At 43.9% G+C, this 23387-nt stretch overlaps 1 protein-coding gene across 2 annotated transcripts; it reads right to left on the reverse strand.

Moving 5' to 3' along the window:
- Positions 1 to 1963: 1963 nt before the first annotated feature.
- On the reverse strand, positions 1964 to 22871 carry LOC147190520 (hippocalcin-like protein 1). 2 transcript variants are annotated; one of them, XM_086136816.1, is made up of 5 exons: positions 22468 to 22871; positions 6202 to 6406; positions 4179 to 4460; positions 3301 to 3406; positions 1964 to 3072 (listed from the first exon to the last, which is right to left on the reverse strand). In XM_086136816.1, the coding sequence occupies exons 2-5, from the start codon at positions 6295 to 6297 to the stop codon at positions 2975 to 2977; spliced, it is 582 nt and encodes a 193-aa protein (XP_085992942.1). In that variant the 5' UTR covers positions 6298 to 6406; positions 22468 to 22871; the 3' UTR covers positions 1964 to 2974. The 2 variants fall into 2 exon arrangements, with proteins under 2 accessions (XP_085992942.1, XP_085992945.1); XM_086136819.1 differs by lacking the exon at positions 22468 to 22871 and adding an exon at positions 12451 to 12851.
- Positions 22872 to 23387: the final 516 nt, after the last annotated feature.

The raw sequence follows: 23387 nt of genomic DNA on the forward strand, positions 1-23387 counted from the left end.
AAAAGGTGTAATTTGATGAAGATTCCAATTATATACTTCTTCTGCAATCAAGCAGGTCTAAAACTGACAGTGTCATTAAAAATGGTAATTAAAAAACTGGTCCTAAATGAGTGATACTGAAGTTCATTTATGTGTGATCCTGTCAATTTTGCCACATTGTCAAAGGGCCTGAAGTTGAATTCAACCTTTTTTGTTTTGTTTAATAACTTGTTTGGAAAAAAAAAACAAAGCACGAGGTCATCGTTTATATCCTAATTTTATTTAGAACCATAAATGACAGAAGAGTCCACGCGTGCAGTTTTGAAACAAGTATATCGATATTGGTAATTCAGGTCCAATAGAACAAATCCGCACGATTGTTTTTTCCCCGCATGCAACAGTGAAGTTAGGGTGCGCTTGCAGTGCAACGGTTCAATCGGAAGGAAGGAGGAATTCATCCAACACAAGTTAGCAAGTTCATGTGAGGCAGTGGCCATCGAATACATTGTTGTTCCTTATCCTACCAGCAAGAGGCAGTGATGCTACATGGTCGCCCAAAAGCAAACCACCCCCCCCCCCCCAAAACCCTCCTGCCCCCCCCCCCCCCCCAGCTGAATAGAAAACAAACGCAATTTTGACCTCACTTGCCACTGCTTGGCCATGCCACAAATTCTGGTGCAACCAGTTAAAGAGTTTGACTTGGCACGACCAAAAAAATCATAATAATAAATCACAATATGCAGATATGTGAAATGCTTAATATGCTTAAACCATCACGAATTAAATGTGTTGCTTTGGTGGGCTTTCATGCTTGCAAATTGTAAAATGAGTCAACACTCGGGTGAAGAACCACAAATATTTTCGGAACAGTTTTGATTGCATTCGCTCTCCTGCAATCAAATAAAACAAAGGGAGAAAACGGTAATGTGCAATTAGACTGAAGTATTAGGGCAACACTGAGAAAAAGTCCAACTACAAGGTTGATGTTTTAATGTGAGAAGAATTCATAAAAGAAAGATGCTACGTTATATGAACATCGTTTTGATATTACCCCCCCCCCAAAAAAACAAAACAAAAAAAACCCAGTATATTAAATCGACCAAAGTCATTTTCAGATTTAGTTGCATGAATGAAAGCATGTTAAAAAGAAAAAAAAGCATGACAGGAATAACGTAATGTGACAAAAATCATATTGTTACAACAATATCGTCCAAGTTATGATCTTCGAAAAGACATTCGTCATATTACATAAAAAATATGCTACGTGAATGTAATGAAACAAACTTAGGAGTTTTATTTTCAGTGGTGAGTTGAGAAGTTCCAAGATTGTCAAGTTTTGAAAATATAAAGATGGAATATGATGAGAAAAAAGTCAGTTGTAGGAATGCATTCCGAATATTTTTTGATATTACATGCTACAATGGAATAGACGTAATTTTCTGAGACGTAAATTTACATTAAAAAAAAAGTTGCAATCTTGAATGGAAATTAACAGCAAAGATTCAGACATAAATCCAATTTCTTTTGTCGAATTGACTGATTAGTTCTCAACTTATTTTCATTGAGGTTTGTCCTTATTAAATCGCGACTTCCTTCTTGTAATCCTGTGAGACACATTTTTTTTTTCCAGTGTGGCTTTATAATACTACTTCAAAGAATCATGGTCTTTCCTAGACCTCAATTTAGCAATTTGCTGAATTTGCAGTGCCGAGTACCTGTATGTTCACGAGCACTTAAGATTTTAGGACTTGTAACACACACATCAACAATTGAAAATCCAACGGCTCCAATTGTACCACTCGGAGCAAGAAATGTCTGAAGATGCTGCATGTAAACGCAGCCGCTACTTTGGAATTCGCAATAAAATACTGGACTAATCTTGTAAAACGTATCCCTTCATCTAACTGCCCGCTAAGCAGGCTAATCCAGGAGGTGGTTAAAGCGTTCCGAGTGATGAACGAGCCCTTAGTGAGTGATCTGTGAGTCAAAACGAGACAAGTATTTATTTATTTTTTTCTCCTGCGTGGTTACAGTGCCCAGTTGCAAAAGGATACCGCCGTGCATAAAATCCATTTTTTTAGGGTTATGCAGTGCTGATGGGTTACAACTGTCTTCTTATAATATGAATAATACTGTTAAAATTAACATCAAGCATTCCATACTTAGCAACATGCGTACACACAATCAAACTTGATACTTTGCAAACATAAAAAGTGTGCTACTGTGCGTTTTGTTGTTCATATCAAATGCATGATGGGTATTTCACTTCAACCAGCCTTCTTAACGTTGCGCTTTGTCATTTTCTCTCCATCACTATAAACAACAATAAAGTTATGCACAAATAAAATGACATGAAAGCATTATGTACAAAAAATATGGACAAACGATGACAGCAACAGCCATGTTGGTTCTTCGCTCCTCAAAGTGATCATATCCGCATAATAGCATCCCAAATGGACTTCAAATTAATTAAATGCAAATAAACTTCAAAGCAACATACAAGTTACTCCTCGAGTTTACGTTACATAATACTGTACTGCCTTTGCAAATGAGCTTCAGTTTATGATACACATTTGACATTATATATACTGTATATATATATATATATATATATATATATATACTGTATATATATGGATACATGATATACAGGTGTGTGCTGGACAAAACACTGCTCAAGTTCGAGAGCAAGAAAGCCATTTAGGAACATGAGCCGCTCCCATTGATGCCTATGTGTGTGTCCTTTGATATTAGCCGACATATACAAAAATAAACAGGAAGATGACAGTGATACGTTCCTTCTCCCCCCCCCCCCCTTTGAATACACGAACATAAAAAAAAAAATACATTAGGGAGAACCATCATGCATTTATCCCCAGTGACTGTTGTTATAGCAACAGAGAGGGAAAAAGAAGGGGAGGGGGCCGCCAAGCAGGCTTCCTGTATGGGGGGTGGGGATTGGGGGTACAATGGGGTGGGGGGGTGGGGGGGTTGTTCAGAACTGGGAGGCTGAGCTGGGGTCACACTGGAGTAGCCGGACGATGGAGGGGTCGCTTTTGGCTCCTTTGATGAACTCCTCCAGTGACAACTTGCCTGCAGGGATGCATGGACAGTTACTATGGGCCAGTTACGATAGTGCTCCACGAACTCTGCCTGGCAACAAGTTGGATTTGTCTCCGTATGGACAAAATACTACTTCATAAAATAGTTTTTAATTTAAACCATCCGATCCATTTTTGTCCATATCTCAAAAACATCCCTTGGAACATGCGGAAACTTTAGCTCGAGCGGGTCACATATACGATATGTTAAATACCTCACCGTCATTATTGAGGTCCATCTGTCTGAAGATCTTATCTGTCCTCTTCTCGGGCGTGGACTCGTCCTCGGGCATCTTCATTACAGTGGACACCATCTTGTAAATTGCCTGAGGGGGGCACACAGTCGAGGGAGGGATAGAAAAAGATGAATAGCAGTCCATGTGCAAGACACTGATCACGGGTGTTGTCGGGGTGTAGGTTATTGATCTGATGCATCTTTGGGTCTACTCATATGACCGCTGCGCTCCCTCCTGTGGCATTAAATTAACCTCAGCGAGGTAGCCCGCGGCACACGTCTACAATTAGCTTACAGAGCCATTAAGATGGCTCCTGGGGGAGTGCAGAGCGTAAAAAAGACAGTAGATCAGTGGGACACCTCAAGAGGGGAAGGACGTTGGTGTAAATTAGACCCTAGAAGTGTCTCGGCTCCAAAAGCAGGCCAGACAACATTGGATTACTTGGGTCATTTGTGCCTCTTAAAAAGACCATAATTCATAGTCGTCTACATCTTACTGAATGCTCTTTTTTGCTCTTTGCTTGTTGTTAGAAGGACCTGGTCCTGGCTCATGCAGTCATGGAGGATGAGGTAACATATTGAGCCATTTTGGATACTGTAGTGGGAGGAGATGGTTCTATGACTTTTAAAACAGCGCTACAACGTATTGCTGGCTGTTAGCCGCTTACTTCCTGGTGCATGGAGACTTTAAGAAGAGGCAATCAGGATTCCTCGATTGTGGTCGAGGGAAAGGTTACTTAGTTTCTTTCATAAGTTGGTCAAATGTTAAATATAATGAGCATTTTTCTGCATTGGAAACTGGCCGAGCCCATAAAAAGAATACAAAGTGTAATGTGTAGAGTCTATTAGTCCAAGTGTGTCACCTGTACAATCTCCAGCATCTCCTCGCGACTGATGTAACCGTTGCCGTCCAGGTCGTACATGCTGAAGGCCCATTTGAGCTTCTGCTCCAGCTTGCCCCTCGATGTCACGCTCAGGGCAATGATGAACTCCCGGAAGTCTATTGTGCCGTCGCCGTTGGTGTCGAACGTTCTGAAGACGTGCTCGGCGAACTTGGACGCGTCGCCGTACGGGAAGAAGTTGGCGTAGATCTTCTTGAACTCCTCCACATTCAAAGTTCCGCTGGGACAGTCCTTCAGGAAACCCTTTGGGGGTGGAAAGCCGACACAGCATCAACATGAAGGAGCTCCAATCTGTCGACATCAGATTGTCAGCTACTTCACAACGTATGATTGCAAAATCAAAACTGGAATCGTTGACTAACTCTCATGTTGACTGGAGGAAATGTAGCTTCATCAAAAGCAATTCCAACTCATTTTCCTTGAGTCGCATTTGATGTAGAAGCATTGTACTTGCACAGAGAAGGAAGTAGCGGTCAGTTCGCGCAACTGAATAGACTTATGTTTCCGCAAATAGTGAACCGGCGCAGTCTGTTTTGACACCACGACATTTATTCATCTTTATTCAACTGTCTTCATTTCTGAGGACAGCAATGTTTTTAACATGGATTTTGAAGCAGTTACATTTCAAGTCTGTTGACTACTTACTCCATTTGTGCGCAGCGTAACAGATAAATGCCTCTTCACCATATTTGCTTTGAAACCTGGGCTCCACGAATTGACACGAGGCTCCAGACCTCATAGCTCGACCCGATTGATTACTTGATTGAGTCATTAATCAATCGAGAGGTGTCCCCTCATACTCACGAGACCGTAGAGTGCAGTTCTAGTCTATCTAAGGCCGTTCGTTACTCATGGGCGAGCATCATCTGCGCAAGGTGACCTGATGTCAGCTGAGCTGAGGTCAAAGGCAAGCGAGGTGGCGGCTTTATCAGCGTCAGCTGTTCCTCGCCCAGCTGTGAGCACGTTCTCGAATGTATGCAGGTCTAATCCACGCAGAAGGCATATATGAAAACCATCACATATGCACGAAGGAGTCATGCGGTCAGGTCAGCGTGCCGTCACTTTTTAATCCAGTCTGGCCAGTGGATTAACACGGTGGGAGGGGATAGGGCTCGGCCCGCTGTCAGGTCACTTACTATCTCCCCCAAGGACTTTCAGATTCAGAAGTTTTGAAAGCAGCGCATTGTTAGGATTAGACAAAAAAATACCAAAAAACCCCAGGAAAGCTGATTTTCTTTGCACCTATTTAGATGGTTGCCACTGACGACAAAGTCAACGTGTGTACACTATCCTAATATGTGTGTGGAGCAGCCCGGCTCTATTAATATCTCAGAAGGTGGAAAATTACCGGGTCAACTACATCCCCCCTCCCCCCATTCCAAGTCTTTATACACAACAACCACCTGGGGGGGGTAAACGGCGCCAAATGTGACTTTCCCACTTCAGTATGAAAATCTCTTTTGAACAAAATGTCTAATACTGTTCTAATTAGTCCTTTGGTACATTTATGCAAAAATCTTCCACATTAGACATCGGCGGGTTAATATATTTCATAAACCACAGGAAAAATAATGAACATACAGTAAAAATAGTTTCACTTTTAAACTTTTTGGTCAAAGATTAGAAGAATGCTACATTAATGTTTGTGCTTTTACAGTCCATTTGCATTGGGGCCAAGAGATGAAGATGATGGTGCGCCACCTACAGGTCTGGAATGGTACACGATGACTTCAAAGCAGCCATTCCAATTTGGCGAGGATGCGGAATTTTTCATTGAATAATGAAGTTACTGACAAAATTTAAGTACCGGTAGTTGGGTTTGCTAATTCAAAGATTGTTCGGTGTTGCACTCGACTGATTTTCCACTTGAGAGATATTCTGCATTTATTTCCCTGCATGGATTTAACCAAATGGGGCTCATCCTATTATGTAACCGGCATCATTTATTAATTTTTTACGATCCAAGCTGTGTGTGAGGAGTTACCTTGTACCACTCCTGCAGCTCGTGGTCAGAGAACTCCGTGTTCTCCCTCAGGTCCTGCAGCATCTCTGGCCGCAGCTTGCTGTTTTGTTTGCCCATGGCGGCGGCTCGGGTTAGGAGGTGCAGGGCCTTTTTTTCTTTCCTTTTGTTTTTTTTTTTTTTTACTTGATGACAGTCACTACAGCACTGCTCGGGTCGCTGTTCACACCTGTCAATCACACAGAGGAACGCACAGCGGGTCAGCAACAGTTCAGCTTCTGAGTTATGAGCTATTAATTAGTTAGCACTTTGGCAAGACTTTATAAACTGCTTCAAGTTTTTTTCAAAATAAAGACAAAAGACGGGAGTTAATGTCATCCAATTAATGTCAGTAGTTCGCTGCCTATTCAAGGGGCTACGTTGAAGTTAGGGGAGGAGCTTCTCGCATGAGACCAATCAAAGCCCTGTTACATAAAGAAAGTGCTCTGGCACCACTTTTTGGAATCTATAGTTATTTTTCAAATCTTTTTAGGCGATGTCAATGACTTGTGGGGGAATTTCTACATTCGCCCTTACATAATAAATCGTCAGAGGTGCAGAAATTCCAACGTGACTTTGGCCGACTTCTTTTGCGGTAAAACCAGATTCCACGCGGTCACCTAACTAAACCTAATCCGCTCATCACACAATGTTATAAAACGCAGTCAACGGCAGCGTCACGTTTGCAAAACATTAAATAAATAATCCCGTGGCTTGTTGACGTCACACGCGCACATGCAAACTACTGATCACATCGACGGTGGCCAGCTGTGTTTGTGTGTCAAGTCAGCTGCGTGCTGTGATGTGCCTGCGTTCCTAATCTTCCTGACCCACAAAGCACACATTTCCACGGATGTAACAAAACTACACTCGTAAAAACCAACCCCCGGACCCCTTAAAAAAATCCACTCATACGGCTGTTAATATTACACATCATCAGATGATTGTCACTCATTCAGAGTCGTGTCTCAAGTGCCGACTTTCCTCGAATAGCTGCTATCCCTCGAATTAATGTGTGCCCCAATTATTTTCTGTCGCGCTTGTCCTAATAAGTGTCGCAGGTGAGCTGGAGCATATCCCAGCTGACTTTCAGGAGAGAGGCGGTGTACTCGTCGCCAGCCAATCACAGAGCACAAGCATTCATACTCAGACCTCTGGACAATTTACTCGTCAATATGCACCTTTTTGGAAAGTGAACCATGCTTCTAACCAGAACAGCAGCACTCAGATTGAACTATAAAGGCTCTCGAGATCCACAGTATCAATAATTTTTTTTCCAAAAAATAAACTACGACAGACATTTTCACGCATGCATACACAACCGCTGCACTTCCAAGTATGCGTAATGAGTGTCACTTAAGCGTATTAAGCGTGTCGGTCGGTGCGGGCCTTAACCCACACACCTTGAACGCCTCTTCAGCTGGCTAATAAAATGATGGAGTGTGCATATTAAGTCACTCAGCGAGTGAAGCGTTGGCGTCGAGACTTGACATTGATGCTTGTAGGCATTTATCAAAGCACCTCGGGGAGTGCACCAGGCATCGCTTATGATTTATTGGCCCCTTGCCCCCCCCCCCCCCCTTCGAACCCCTGAGCTTAACTGCGCCTATACACTGTATGATTTAGCGGTCTTAAAAGGGACTATCTTTGAACCCTGAACCAATCTCGTGGTTTTTCTAAGGAACATTTATACAGCGCACCATGCAGTCAAAAGGCATCGGGTGAGCACCAGACATCTCTTTGCCTTTGCTGTAACAACAAAGACTTCCTGTATCCTCATGAAAAGTTTCCATTTACAGCACGAAACAATCAAAGCTAACGTTCGACTTAATTGCCTTGCGTCAAAAGTAAAGAGCAATCAGCGCTACTTCATCATGCGCAGCCTCAGCATGAATGATGAACGTAAGAAGCAGTTCAAGTGGACAGACAACAGGAAGCACTCCGCATGATAAATGTTGTTGCGGCTGCAACAATACATGGTTCGATACCAGGCCTTTCGTTGTTGCACGACATGAACGTGGAATGCGGCTGCTTCGTTGTGATCCTCTCTCGCTTTTGTTGCTGATTGTTTGGCTCTCCATATTGCTTGATTGACATGCGGGATTTTTTTTCACAGTCTCACTTGGGAAAAGTGAGACTTAAACAGAAATCAGAAGTCACGGCGCTTCCATAAACAAGAACAAAAGAACGCTAGATATATTTTGTGAGCTTTTAAAAATCTGCATGTATGTGGATATAAAACTTGCTTTGTGTCATCCCCATTAAAAAATAAATAAATAAAATACAAGAAAGAAAACATTTTTGACATCTTTTGGTACTGCAAGCAGTCGCACAGTTTCGCAGCTTGGCCCTTCGGACTCCCGCATGGTGGCTGAAGGAAGTGTTTGACTGTGACAAAAAAAAAAAAAGCCTTCAAGTGCTAAATCACACAAAAAGCGACACAGCGTGACAGACGGCCCTCGGCCACGATTGTCCCCTAAATACACCCGCTGACGTCTACGCACCACTCGGTTTTTGTACTTTTTAAAGATTTTTCTTTTGACTGAGGAAAAGCTCGCCGCATGCTGTCGCTGCCGCTCTCCCGTCGCGTTTCTTTCCTCGCCATCCTCGGTCATGCTAATCCCAGAGCCAACGTCCAATCCTCCATACTGCCTCTTAATCGTTCATCTCTCCATCCTGAGTCGCAAAGCTCTAATCTGAGTCTCTGGTACAAGCGCTTGCTTACTTGTCGGTAGTTGTTGGCTCGTCACAAATTGACACATGCAGACACTCGCATGCAAAGACTTGAACATCTGATCCGAAGCGTTCTAAGCGGGTCACCGACGTTCGCACGTGTGACTTGATTTTTGCTGCGCAGTGGAGAACGGAAGAAAACGTACAGGGTAATAATGTCATTTTATATATAATATAATATATTATATATAATATAATATAATATAATATAATAATATATATATATATATATATAATATAATATAATATATATAATATATAATATATAATATATATATAATAATATAATATATATAATATATAATATAATATATATATATATTATAATAATGTCATTGGACATGCCTGTCCTTGCATACTGTTCATTTACCATGCGCACATACTGTAGCATGTACCGGCTTAATTTTGATACGGCTCCCTGGTATCAAGCATAAAACAATTCAGCTTCCACTATGTTTGATTTCAGCAATAAAAGTCCAACTGAAAGAACACGAGCACACGCTTAAAGTCATTCAAAGATGACGATATTACTTATTTACTCCCCCGAATGGGAGAACTCGAAGCAAGTTGAGTCGTGTCCTCTCGCATGAAGTCGAAATGATTTCTGTGGGCAGCGGAGAGAAATAGCAGATATTAAAGCATATCGACTGGAGGTGGGAGTTTTATTATGCCGCGCGGTGTGCGATGGCCCGGGCGTCGGCTCCGATAGACCGAGTTGTGGCAGCGGTGAGCAATTTGAGATGGAGAGTGGAGGAAAGGAGATGAGTGTGAACTTGATAAAGAAAAGCCCAAAAGATAAGCATAATCTGAAGCAGAGATGTGCCCATAAATGGAGAAAATATTGCTTTAGGAATAAGGATTAAAAGCGCCATCGCAAAGCAGACTGAGCCGCTGGTGCAACACGAAAAGCAACACCGACAGGCACCATTGATCCCGCGCTTTCTCGACCAGGGCCACCTGAGACGACAACACCTTTCATCCATATTTTTTTTCCTCCTCCTCCTCCTCCCCACTTGCAATTTCACATCATTTGTCCGGCAGTATTTTTCATCTTCCTGTCGCGCCGCCTGCGTCACGGCGGAAGAGAAGCGATAGCCCGGCATTGTCTGTCTGCTGATGACTGTAATTATACGCGCCGCACAGCCACTTTGGGCCGCATTGTGCCGTGTAATGGCGGCCATCTGAGAAGTGAGGTCAATACTTCGGCCTTTACTGCAACGAACCTCAAAATCGACTGCAACCTCCCTTCACTATAAGCCAATTCATAGTCCCGGTTTCCCTCGGCGAATGACTTACAAATCATACTTGGGTCCAAAAGAACCCAATGATATACACTTTCAAGACAACAATTGTCAGCTGGAGAAATTATATTACTTCAGCAAACAATTATATCCAAACATTACGAATAGTGGGGCCGCTACTGCTATTATGTATGAAACAACGTGAAAGCATTTTATGAGTGCAGTTCCGTATGCTTCCAGCCCTCAATTCTCCATTGCGGTTGCGATAATGTTGCCGAAAGGCCTTAATGTTCGTCATTCATGTCCACTGTGACCAAAAGAGGTGGCGGGATGAGATCAGAACACGCGGTTAGCGTTATTGAAGGAGAAAAAAAAAAAGGACGTTAATGGAGTGGTTAAAAATAAGAATGAGGACTGGCCCTAAGCGTGGAGCGCTCTCATCTCTCCTTCCGCATCCTGATAATAACTCCATCAAAGAGGGAGGGCTTAATTGCTCGCGTACCCACACACCTTATGCCACTGAAAAGGTCTCAGCTCTCGGTTGCTTTCTTTATATTTGAGGGTGAGAGCAGAGAAGAAGGTGGATGTAATGGCGCCCCATTGAAGTGCTGAAGGAAAATGATTAGAAGGCTTCAGAAGTTGGCAGGAAGCGGATTAGTCAAGGAAATGTGTTGAATATGACTCACTCTGGCAAAAGGAATGAGGTGGATATCATATATAGAGAACCCCCATTGATCACAGGGATATATTACAGCCCCCCCCCCCACACACACCCACACACATATATAAACCATACCTTTTTGAAAACACTTTTTGAACATATTCTAACCCACTCGAAAGATTGCAAGCAGATATGTATCTTTTAGAGGCGGGGTCTGTCTGGGCTTGAGCCGCGGCCATCAGCGGCTGATGGATGCGGGCTCGTTGTGTTTGGTGTTTGACTTTTCTCCCAGCATGAAATACACGGACGGCCACTGCGGCTCTCCTTTCCCACATGAGCATGTGACAGAAAATGCAGTATTGTTAAAAACCACTCATCCATCCGCCATTAAAAAAAAAAAAAAGGTTGGGAAAAATACACCATAGACTTCAAAACCAGGACACAAGCGGATCACTCTCTTTGTGAACTCAGACCTCCATCTGAGAGAAGGTTGACCTCGTTTCCAACGCTCCGTCTACAAGTACCAAAGTCTAATACCCGCCTGGAGCGTCATCGAGCGGCAGCATGTGGTTACACACAACAAACGCGACTCTCGGAAACATTTCTCTAGCAACTTGACTGCTGTGACGATAGCTCTCCTGAATGCACTCATTTCAGTCGGTGTACCTTCATTGCTCTTCTGAAAGATGGGAAGCCACTGAATCACCGCAGCACATTGCCTCCTTAGAGAAAGCGAGAGATGTGAATAGCTTCGCACCCATCTACCATCTGGGTGGGACCCAGACGGTAGATGGACACGGGGAAGGAAGGATCGATAGAAAGAAAGAAAGAGGAAAAGACAGATTGTGGGATGACTGTAGATGGACGGACGGCGAGATGCATTGACAGATAATAGAGGAAGGGAGGGACTGAGAGACGGAGAGAAAGACAGATGGTAGATTGATTAATGGATAAGTGGGTGGATGGACATTGGAGACGGGGACAAATGGATGGATGGATGCATGGATGGATGAAGAGGGTTGGACAGAATGAAAGGAAGATCGAGAGAGGTCGAGGATTGATATCAGGATGATAGATTGATTAATATAAGGGCGGGGTGAACAGAGCGATACTGTCGATACAGTGACGGTTCACTTAAAATCTACACCAACGTTCTCAAAACTGAACAACTACACGGAGGACCTTGTCACGTAATCCCATGGATGCGTTGCGGATTATGGAGGGATTATTATAACAGCTCTCGGCAACCATGAGCATGCACAGACCCGAGTTACCTGCGACATAAAGTAACGCATGGTTAACTGTAATTATGTTTGCTGACACTAATTAGAGATAACGGCTCAGTCCATTTGAACTCAGTTGCTCACGAATACCGCAACACTTACCAACACACACATACAGACACTGGGATGAATTAAAGTGCAGCGTCTTAGTCCTTCTCAAGAATAGGGACTCATATAATATTACTTTCAGGAAACATTTTAAAAAACAGCCTGTTCAACAGCATGCAACGGTAACTACACTCCACTTTTGACCAGCTTCTAGTTCAACGAACATGTAGCGGCAACACATGCAAACAGAGCGTCCAACCATACTCACGGTGTATATCCTCTCTGCTCTTTGGGAACCACCACTATTCGTAGTTCAGCCGGAACCTTCAAATTGTGAAGCACGTGCGCTAACGACTCGGCTACCGAATACCGTGCGCATGTAACGGTGACCTCTCGTCCAATATGGCCCCCGCACAGCCTCCTCCTACTGCTGCAGAGGCGACAGAGAATGGAGATTTATTTCCATCCTTCGCTGCAATCGATGCACCGACACGCAACACCTCAACATCTTCCCTTTTTCCTCCCGTTTAGCGTCCCTCTCCTCCCCACTCCATCCATCTTGCATCCCCCCGGAAACCTTCTTAAATGTCACGGTCGTCTTTTTTTTCTGTCGCGGCGCTTGATCTCCGCTAAATGCTATCGGGCCCCCGCTCGGCGCCGCGTCGCGATCATCCCCCCTGGCAGCGCTGTTCTAGATCTTTCTGCCAGCACGCACTGGAAGCAGCCAGCGACACGGAGCTCGGCCCACTGGCCTTTGTCCCGGTTACTAAACAACCACGGGAGGCAGGATGCCAACCTGGCTGTGGACACTGGAGAAGGCAATCAATCTCTCACCCCCGTGCCGCTGACAAATTAGCGAGCAGGTTTAATGAGATCGACTGGCCCGCGGCATGCATGCCCACTCACCGCACTGTCTAACAAACACAGTAGGTCTTAAACCTAAGGCCCCGGGGGCCTTATCTTACCTGAAACTGGTGGGGCGCCTCCCTTTCTGCCCTGAGGCGAAAAGGAAATTGCACTTGTTTATCAAAGTAAAAGCGGTCTTTGCAAATGTATGATTTTCATTCGCCTCAAAGTGAAGGGCCACAGAAACCGGAGAATAACGGCTGTTGAGAGAGTGAAATTTTTGAAAGAAGAGCCCTGGTGACTGGTGGCTTTCGAGGCTTTGCAACAAATGTTTTTATACGCAATCCCAGGCTGCAGCAAGCCAAAAAAAAGGCACACATTATTGGACCGTGTGCTGCAATCGAATGTGGTGGACACACACACACACACACACACACACACACACACACACACACACACACACACACACACACACACACTCCCAGATGGAGATGGTAATTATTATCGCAGCAGCCTTTTGGAGCTGGAGGCAATCACTCCCATATTCAGCACAAGGATGACTGCGATGCATCATGAAGTTTTGGAAGTACGAAGTTTGGGATGTTCGGCTATCGGCTGAAATGTGATCTTGAACCAAAAAAGTACAATAAGTTTTCCAGATGAACTTGACCTCTAAAGTTTTCAATGCACATGTCCAATTATTCAGTGTTTCAATACTTTTTGCACTTGGTGTTCTCAAACAAGGAGCTGAATGACAAAATTCACAACAGGTCCTTGAATTGACCAATACATGTCCAGTTTCTGAAGGTTCTATCAGTAGTTGTTAGTTATGGCAAAAATGGCATCACCTCTGTTTTTGGGAAACAAAAATAAGCTAATATATGTTAAAAATAAAAAGTTTACTTTTATTTTGAAATGCCTTTTGTGTGACACTCAAACTTTACTTCCTATGTTGTCGTTAGCGCCACACCTGTGGCGGCTTGTCAGTCATGAGCTCTGAACCACTGTGTGCAACTGTTTCAATGCTAATTCGTTGTTGTGATTAAGACTTTAAAATGTTTATTTTATTTTATTTTGTTTCATGACTTAATGCCAGGTTGCCACTTTGTTTGGATTATCCCACATTTATGCCGCTGCTTTGGGACATAAATGAAGTAAGCAGTTAAAGTTTATATGTGTCTAATGCCCCTATCCCACTTGAGTTGCAAACAATTGCGAATGCTTTTCAAGGTCGGCAGCTGAAGTGGTTTTGAGGCTTAACAAAACCACCACATATCAAATATCAAAATAGCCAGAGAATATTGTATTTCATTAAATGCGTTGCGTCGAAATTGAGAACTGTAAAATATTGAGAAGAATTTTTTTAAACCAAGGCAGCTTTCTTGTGGCGCTAGTGTTTACGTAATCCCACGGACTCCTTAGATAATACTTCATTTAAATATTAATGCATTTAGTCACTTTTTTTGTCTTCTGGTGACGTGAGATGAATATTTCATAACCCGAAGACTCAAAAGAAAAAGGAATTTTGTTTTTTTTTATTGGCTTGGCAACAGTCACATTTTCAGGCCCTGGAGAGCATCATTACCGAGTGCGGTCTGTGAGAATTGAAAGAGATCGGGGGGGCTGCAAAACAAGCAGAGAGAATGGAAATGGTATTTAATGGGGAGAAAATCACAAGGGCTTGAGGTTGGGAGGTTCTGCATTTTAATCTCGGCTCTGCGTGCTCAATCGATGAGGAAAAGAAAAAAAAACAATTCTATTTATACGTAGATAACATTTCGACATAATAGTATGACAGTTAAGAAATGTTACTCGAAACATTGCCTGTACAGTTAATACGCGATTTACGACGTCCACATTTATTTATTTATTTTTTTGAGTCTAGAATGCAGAAATGCACCATTAATTCTTAATTTCCTTTGGGAATGTTTATTAGAACAACTCGGAAGCCAACCAGCCTCACGGAACAGATTGCGAGTGGCTTCTAGTGTGCCGCTTCTGGAAGGCAGCAGCAGGCAGTCGGGGGGGAAAAAGATACACCCTTCACGGGAGATTATGTGGGAAGCTGAAGAGGCCCGCCGCGGTGCATTGTGGGAGATTCTTGCTCGCGTTTGAGACGGCGGCAGAGAAAGATCAGAAGAACTCCTCGCCTCGCTCGCACTTGCTCAGATGTTGCGCCGGCTTGCTCGCTCACGCTGCCTCCTTTAGCACCTGAAGGCTCGCCTTGTGAAGTTCGAGTGTCATGTCTTGGCTGCTTAGCAACTTTTTTCTTCTTCTTCTCCTCACCGTGATGCTGCTGAAAGTGAATTGAAACGCTCGCCGTCCACAACATTAGGGATACACCGACGAGATAGATGCCTGTTTTTTTTTCCCTAAAATAATGGTTAGACTCCAAGTTAGGCGTGACCAGATATGAATAATTTGAACCCCTTCTCTAATCTACAAACATTTCCACTCCCGCCCATCTCTGTCTCTCGCAGCAGGGACCCTCCTCGCTTCCCGCCGTGCCACCTCTTCGCCTTCTCCATGCGCAAGCGACAATGCGGAGACACCTCGGGAAGGAACGGCTTGCGGCCCTCCGATCACTCACATCCCGGTTAGCGGCGCCCACGCGCGTATACGCTCTCGTGTTTACAAGCGACAGCCAGACTCCTGATGCCAGAGTGTGACAATTACGGTGCGAAAAAACAGCATGGCATGTTTGTTTTTGTTTTTCTCTTGATAATGAGGGAGCCCACACGATGAGGAAAATGCTACTTGTGTTACTACTTATCGCACGCGGTATACACATGACCAATATCCACCTTGGTCGACAATGGCAAGTCTACTTTGCTATGGTAAATATGAAGAAAGTTTAATATCTCCAAAATCACGACCATTGGCTGATTGCAGATTACTTAGAGAAAGAAAAACACTCTGAAGACACCCCACACCACGGGATAATCACTCGGGATAATCCATCAGAGACATCGCACAGTCCTGCCTATGTGGACTTTGATCATAAGAGAGGAAGAAAAAAACAAATTCCCCTGTCGTGCAGCTCCATGAGCACAATCTAATGAGATCCAACTCGAGAGCTCTATCCAAAATTACAGAAGAGTAGCTCATTTATCACCCGGGCCTCGACCAAAGAATGCCTCTCGCTCACAGACCCATCGAGAGAAGAAAAACTTGCAGTACGATTGCGCCATCACCAGCATAAATGAGTCTGCAGTCATTACACAAGATTGTAAATGCGTCCAAGCCGGCTGACACCACATCCATTTGATTGTTTTTTTTTTTTTTTATTATTAATATTATTATTTTTTTTTTTTATTGTAGCTCCAGCTCTGTACTCACTTGAACCACCGTCACTGATCTATATTCCACAGCACCAGACGCTTGAAAGCGCTCAAGGACATCTGCATAATTGCACACTTGTTGTACTACAAATACTGCTACTGGTCACTTTAAAATGGTTCAATGATTTTCTGCACCAACTGGACAACTGTTATCGTATTTTATTCTACCACTGATCACTTCAGCTCTGCTTGATACTTTGCACATTGTGCACAATGGTTCGCTTACATTACAATTCCTTGTGTGTTCTACATACTTGGCCAATAAAGAGAGATGGATAGATATAGACAGTTCGACTATTATGTTCATATTAAGCTTTTCTTCTAATTATTTTTCCTTGAAATGCAAGTCATACAATCTTTTAAATATGAATGCACTTTACTATTTTTCTTGTTTCACTTGAACATTTTTTAAAACACCCGTATCAGGTAAAAGTCCCCCTTTCAGTGTATTCTTCCTCCTCCTTGATCCTGTTACCCGGCGACATGCAAGTCCTGAAACGCAACTCGGATCCCCATTGCAAGTCCATTTGCGTTGCACTTTAAAGCAGCTGACGTTCTAAATAAGAATCATTTGAATACGCATGTTTAACGTAGAGCCACAGCACGGACTGCGTATTCTTATCTTCCCTTCTGGAAAGAGCCTTAACTGATTGGAACAACAACAATCTTCTCGAAATGGCTTAACTCTTGGCGTAAAGGGATGATGTTCAACTACTATTTTATTGATGCCGGGAGCCTTTTCAAATGGAGAGGACTAAAAAGGACATGGGCGAAGATGAAAGGCAAAGTGAAGAGAGCAGGAGCTGTGTGACTTCTGCAGAGGAGGAGAGGAAACGAATCCCCTCCCCCTTGTGGGCCACGCGATGGATCGATGGACCAAGAGGAATAGTTGGACATGTCGTGGAAAAGGGGAAGGAGGCCACTTGGACATCGGATCGAAATGGAAGAGAGTGCGCTGTTTGAGTTGAGTCCGCCCTTTTAGGCCAAGGAAGGTGCGCGCGCACGCGCCTTTTCTTTCTGTCCCTTCACGAGCGGCAGCGCCTGTCGATCTTTTGGCAGTAAATGGCTGCCCTTTCAGTCCCTAATGGCCGCAGGAACGGAGCGTCCAAATGACTGTTGGTTCTTTTCAAATCACTTTCGTATCTGTTGTTCTCGCGGATGCTCTCGGCATGGCGGGTACTCGCAAGCGCTCGTGCTGTTACCGTCCAGCTTCTTGTTCTTGATTTGGTATTGGAGAGAGGCCACATCAAGGATTTCGCCTCCTAATCCGGGCCGGCATCTTTTTGATTGGATTGCCTCAAATTTCAGTGGCTTGAAGTTTTATCTTTGTAATCAAAGAGTCAGGCCTGATACGGTTAGAATAGAAAGCAGGCCTGCGCGTGACTTACAATTCTGATCCAAATGCAGACCCAACTGTGTTTTATGACACTCACACAAATGTATTTCAGGCAAATGGGGGGGTTTTTTTGTGCGTAATTGGATTCTATTTCATAGACGTTCAACAGCGTTGTAATCAACGCTGTTGGTAATCAACGCTGTTGATTGTCGAATGCCCCAAATGAAATTTCAGTTATTTATCTAGAACAGGGGTGTCAAACCCACTTTGGCCCGCCACATCATTTAAAGTGATCCTCTCAAGCAAATAAAGTGTGTCAACGACTTTGCTAAGTGGTTTCTTGGGAAATGGATTTGTTCTTTTCATTTTGGACCTGCCATACAATAAAATTCCATTTGTACAAGTATAATGCGTGTGCTTCTGCAATACTACAATAGAAATGTATCTGTGTTATTGTTAATGTTACATGTTTAATGTTTCACCTTAGACAGCTGGCCAAAATAAAACCTCTCCTCTCACATGAACACTTTGAGATGGTAATTCATGCCTTTGTCACATCCCGGCTCGATTACTGCAATGCCCTTTACTTTGGAGTCAGCCAGTCCTCCATTAAGCGCCTTCAGCTGGTCCAGAATGCCGCCGCTCGCCTCTTGACTGGTACTCGTAAGAGGGAGCACATAACTCCTACTCTGGCATCCCTTCACTGGCTCCCCATTCATTTTAGAGTTATTTTCAAGATCCTCTTATTTGTTTTCAAATCTCTGAATAATCTCGCGCCACCTTACCTCTCTGAGCTCATCCGCCCCTACACACCTGCCCGGCGCCTCAGGTCTGTGGACCAGACTTTATTAGAAGTACCAAGAACTAAACTGAGGCTCAGAGGGGATCGAGCCTTTTCTGTTGCTGGTCCCTCTCTCTGGAATGACCTCCCACTAAACATTCGGCAAGCCTCCTCGCTGCCCATCTTCAAAACCCTCCTCAAAACTCACTTGTATTCTTTGGCATTCGACTCAGCATGACTTAGATTTGTTCTTGGTTTTACTGTTTGGTGCTTTCTACCGCCTTTATTACCGATTTGTCTTACTGTTTATTGTGCATGTTAAATTGCTCCATGTACAGCACTTTGTATGCAGCGATGGCTGTTTGAAAGTGCTCTATAAATACTGTTGACTTGACTTGACTTGACTTGACATACTAAATATTGCTGGCGTCGGGAGAATGCTTGCATCTCCAAAATCATCACTGTACGGGAAACCCTGCCAAAACTTTGTTGACCCTTTAACATTGCGTGGACGGAGATGAAGCCATTTTCAGCACACGATCCACATCACCCCTTTTTGTGTGCTCTAGGTCCTGTCATGATTCGGTTTGGGACCAACAGGTGGCACTGTAGGGCTCCGCCTGCAGCTGCTCACCTGTTGGTCATTAGGTAATGTTTGTTCCTGTCAGGTTTGTTTTGGTCATGTTTCTGTTATTGCGGTTTTAGCTTCTGCCATGGTTTTGTTTGTTACTGTGGATTCGTTTTGGATTTAGTTTTCTGTTTTAATACAATTCATCAAGTACAACCTGCTCCTCCCTCCTGCCCGCTCTTTGGGGTCCGCCACCACCTTGCAAACGTGACAGGTCCAGCCACTGCCGGATCCAACTGCAGCCTATGACTGTCTGTCGAGCGAAGCGTGTGGACTAAATTTGCTAACTGGGATATAATAACAGCACACCCATACAAAGTCTTCAGTTTAGCCTCGTACTTCCAGCAGAGCATTTGCTTCCTCAGCCTGATCGCAGACTTTATCGAGACATCCTGGCCCCTCCCCAAAGTCGGATCAGAAGAGATTATGAAGCCGAAAGCATACATGGGGGCAACACGCAGACCCCGGCTTCAACGCATACTGACACCCCCCCCCCCCCTTTCTCTCTACAGATGAAAACAGTCACATGGGGGAGGAATTACTCTTTTAAATCCTCTCTGGTTCTCACTAGTTTCATGATGAAACGTTCTAGCTTGTGACAAAACTCCCCTGGGCCAATTGCTTTATTTGTTTGTTTGTTTTTCCTGCCCCCAACATTGCCTCCTCAGCGTGTAGAATTGTGGGTAATAGTAGCTCCGTGTACTGATGACGCTGCGGTGACGTCACCAGCTTTGTGGCTTGCTCACCTCACGTCAACATACTACTTTGATGACCGTTGCTGTACTTCTTTCCCATTCCGACAGTGCTTTGGCAGCATCTCGTAGCAAAAAAGACAAATGGGTGTTTCTTTTTAACAGCCCTCTGTCGGGTGGTACGATACCTAATGGGTGGCGATACACGCACTGACCATCGATTATCCGACTGGAACAACAAAAACACAAACCTTCATTTCAAAGTGACTTTCTCAGTCGTGTGTTTTCTGCAGACTTGCTGACATGGGGTTGGGGGGTCTGGAGGGGAGCGCTGGTGCTGCTGGGAGTTCCCAGCAGCATCAAGGTCAACATGAGTAACATGTTGTGGGTTCAGGTGAAAAAAAAGCCATGAAAGAAAATTCCAAGTCTCTTGCCTGTCGAGCCGGACTTCAATTCACCTTGGCTGCAGGGTTTAACCTGAAACCATGCCAATCATATACAAAAACGCGGAAGGATGCGCAGTGATAGTTTTTGTGTGTGTTTGTGTGTGTGTGTGTGACTGATGGAGAAGCGCCCCGGCACACACTTACTGTCTTATGTAACAACTAGATTAGCACATGCAAGCTAAACGCCGCCTCGGCGCCAAACCATATCCGCAGCATAATTCAGACTGTGCCACTTTCCAAGTACACTGCCGAGCACATGTTCTTGGCACACGAGTCCCACTTCGGCGCATGTTAACCATATAAACCACTTTATGGCTGAATTATTACGTGTCCGAGTGTATCTTGGGAGGGGAAGCCTTGCGACTTTGCGATTGATTTTTACAGTCGTGGGGCAAAACATAATAATCATCGTTTTTGCTTGGCCACCTAGCAGGCATCTCTGTTGGAGACAACCACTAACCAGAGGTTCCGATCCAGTCCCAGCCAGACTGAAATGGCTGTGGCAATCCCATAAGTGTCACTCAAATGCAAAATGCTGCCGTCTTTTTCAGTCTCGACCGATTCAACTTATCAAAGCTGTCCGCCAACCACCTCGTGACTCTAATTGATAAGATATCCTTTATTAGTCCCACACTGGGGAAATTTACAGTGTGATGACTTGTGATGAATTGATGACTTTTGGACAAAACGAGAATGTAGCTGAACAACCAATGAGAATCTGAAACACCACATTTGTAACGCGTCTCCATTGGCTGCCTGACCACATTATACCACACCTTCCACACTTATTTTTAGCTTTTTTTACAACAGAGAGCCTGCAAATTTGCTATCACAAAAACTGTGATTTGTGCAGTCTTGACAAACAACCAAGAATACAAACAGTTATTTTGTTTGGTTTTGTTTCATATGTCAATCATTGAATCGGTCCCGTGTTCCTCCTTCAGAGTCTGCTTTGGTGCCACCACAAAAAAACTGCAGTGGACAGTTAGGATTGCTGGAAATAATCATCGTTACCGTATTACCCACTCTTGAGGACTTGCATGCTGCAAGAACCAAGAGAAGAGCAGGCAAAATTCTCTCGGACCCTCAACATCCTGGTCACCACCTCTTCGGCTCCTTCCCTCAGGTAGGCACTATTGAATGATGCACACCAAAACCTAAAACTAAAACCTCTTCCCATCGATTCCCTTAAGGGTTGACTTAAAATTATATTGTTAACCTTGAACAGTTTTCTATTACTTTATTCTAAAAAAAACAATTTGTGACCAAAAAAAAGAAAGGTGGGAAATGCAGGTAATGTAAAAGGGGAATTGGTTTTGAAGACGATCAAACACTCTGTTAAGACAAGAAGAGTCTGTTTTCACAAACACACTGACAACAATCTTGAATAATTAACATCATGTTTTAACAAATTAATGAGAGTAAAGGTGAATTTTCTGTGAACACAATCTGCATGGAGATCAATATCCAGTGGCTATCTGATTAAAAGTTTGGAATATATTTTAAAGAAAACCTCAGAGGACAGTTGTCTCCTCTCAGTTTTCCCCTCGTGTTAGCTCATCCTTGTTATCCCGGGTCGAGCTGGTATCGAGAGCGTCTAAGTGACAGGTGATAATTAGCATCCTGACTCTGACGGTCCCGCGGCCTCTGTTGACTTAATTCATGGATGTGGTTGCCAGCTCTGCCAATCGGCAAGCGGGAGGCGAGAGAACGAGAGACAGAAGGAGAGCTTGGCGGATGCTCTAATAAAACGGACTTTTAGCGTGTGACCTAACTCCAGCGGAACCCAAAGTGACATCATGAAATCACTCCAACAAGGAAAGAATGTAAAAAAAAAAATAAAAAAAAAAAGTACGAATAAATAAATAATCATAATGACAATAATATTACAGTAATACTGGTATGATATGCACTTGGCTAGACTGCTGCATTTCAAAAGTCACAAATAATACATGGTATGAAAGTGATGCTCTTTGTGATGGCCATGTGCATTCAGCTTTAAGATCATTCATAAAAAAAATCAAGACCACGCTTCCCGAAACCATCAAAAGGGTTCTTTTGAAGAACCCTTTTAAAAAAGAACCCTTTTAATGTCCTATACATGCATGCGTGCGTGCGAATGTTTCAGCTCCAATTGGCCGCAGAAACAAGTCACGGTGGACATTTCCAAGCCTCCTCCCGAGAAAATCTGAAGGCATGCATAGTACTCTCTTACCCGATAGAAGGCGCTTTACGGAACGAAGGACGTCCTCGCCGCTCCGATTAGCCTTGCCGGAACGCAAGGACAGCCCGGGAGAGATGCAAGGATGCTGGGCGCCTTCCTCGCGGTGCTCCGGGGAGTAAAAAGCGCGCGGATGCTGGCTCCTTCGCGACCCGCTTTCAGACGCGACTTCTGCAGCTGTTCACCGTGCACATCCGCGGTCGCCCGGAGTGTCTCGATGCCTAGGATTGATAGATGGATGAAAGGATGCCCCCACTGAACCTTGACGGTTTTACACGAGCCGAGCCCCGCAGAGCATGGTTAGCGTGATCTCTCCTCCAGAGGAGTCTGCATGTGGAAGAAAGACGGCGTGTTTTTCGGTGTGCGCGGAAGAAGAGGATTTAAAGTGTGTGCGTGTGTGTGTGTGTGGGGGGGGCGGGGGGGGTTACTTGGCAGGGCTTTAATTAGGTAGCCCTGGGCCGATTGGCACAGACGTGGCGCACAGCCCCTCCCATTTTCTCTCTCTTGCTATCTCTCGCTCTCGGTTTAAAAAAAAAAAAAAAAAACGTCACCATAAAGGAACAAGGCACACACTGTCGTGTTTTTCTCTATGCACAGCTAAAGAATCACAGGCGTGAGAGAGATGGATACAGTATATATTTTTTGACCACAACATAGATATAAGGTGTGCACAAAATGTTAATGTGGTCAGGAAATACTCATTTGTGGCTTCAAAATAGCAGTTTTATTGTCAGAAATCATCAAACTATCTAAAATCATGGGCTTGGTCTTTTTTTCTCCTCTTACCTTGCTGACATTGTAGCCTCTTTCAAAAAAGAAAACCTAAATCCACCTGAATCCATCTTTCCTAATTGAAATCTTAGTACAGGCACATGATCAAGTTCGCCATCCAAGCCAGACATCGCTGTACTTTG

Source organism: Hippocampus guttulatus, chromosome 18 (assembly GCF_054856545.1).
Source record: "Hippocampus guttulatus isolate MCC_2025c chromosome 18, RoL_Hgut_1.0, whole genome shotgun sequence".
Taxonomy (NCBI): Eukaryota; Metazoa; Chordata; class Actinopteri; order Syngnathiformes; family Syngnathidae; genus Hippocampus; species Hippocampus guttulatus.

Coding starts and splice junctions, on each gene's coding strand:
- LOC147190520 (XM_086136816.1), bottom strand. CDS start 6,297: ATGGGCAAACAAAACAGCAAGCTGCGGCCAGAGATGCTGCAGGACCTG. Junction 3,407..4,178: donor AGATGCTGGAGATTGTACAG/GTGACACACTTG, acceptor TGCCCCCCTCAG/GCAATTTACAAGATGGTGTC. Junction 3,073..3,300: donor GATGGACCTCAATAATGACG/GTGAGGTATTTA, acceptor GCATCCCTGCAG/GCAAGTTGTCACTGGAGGAG.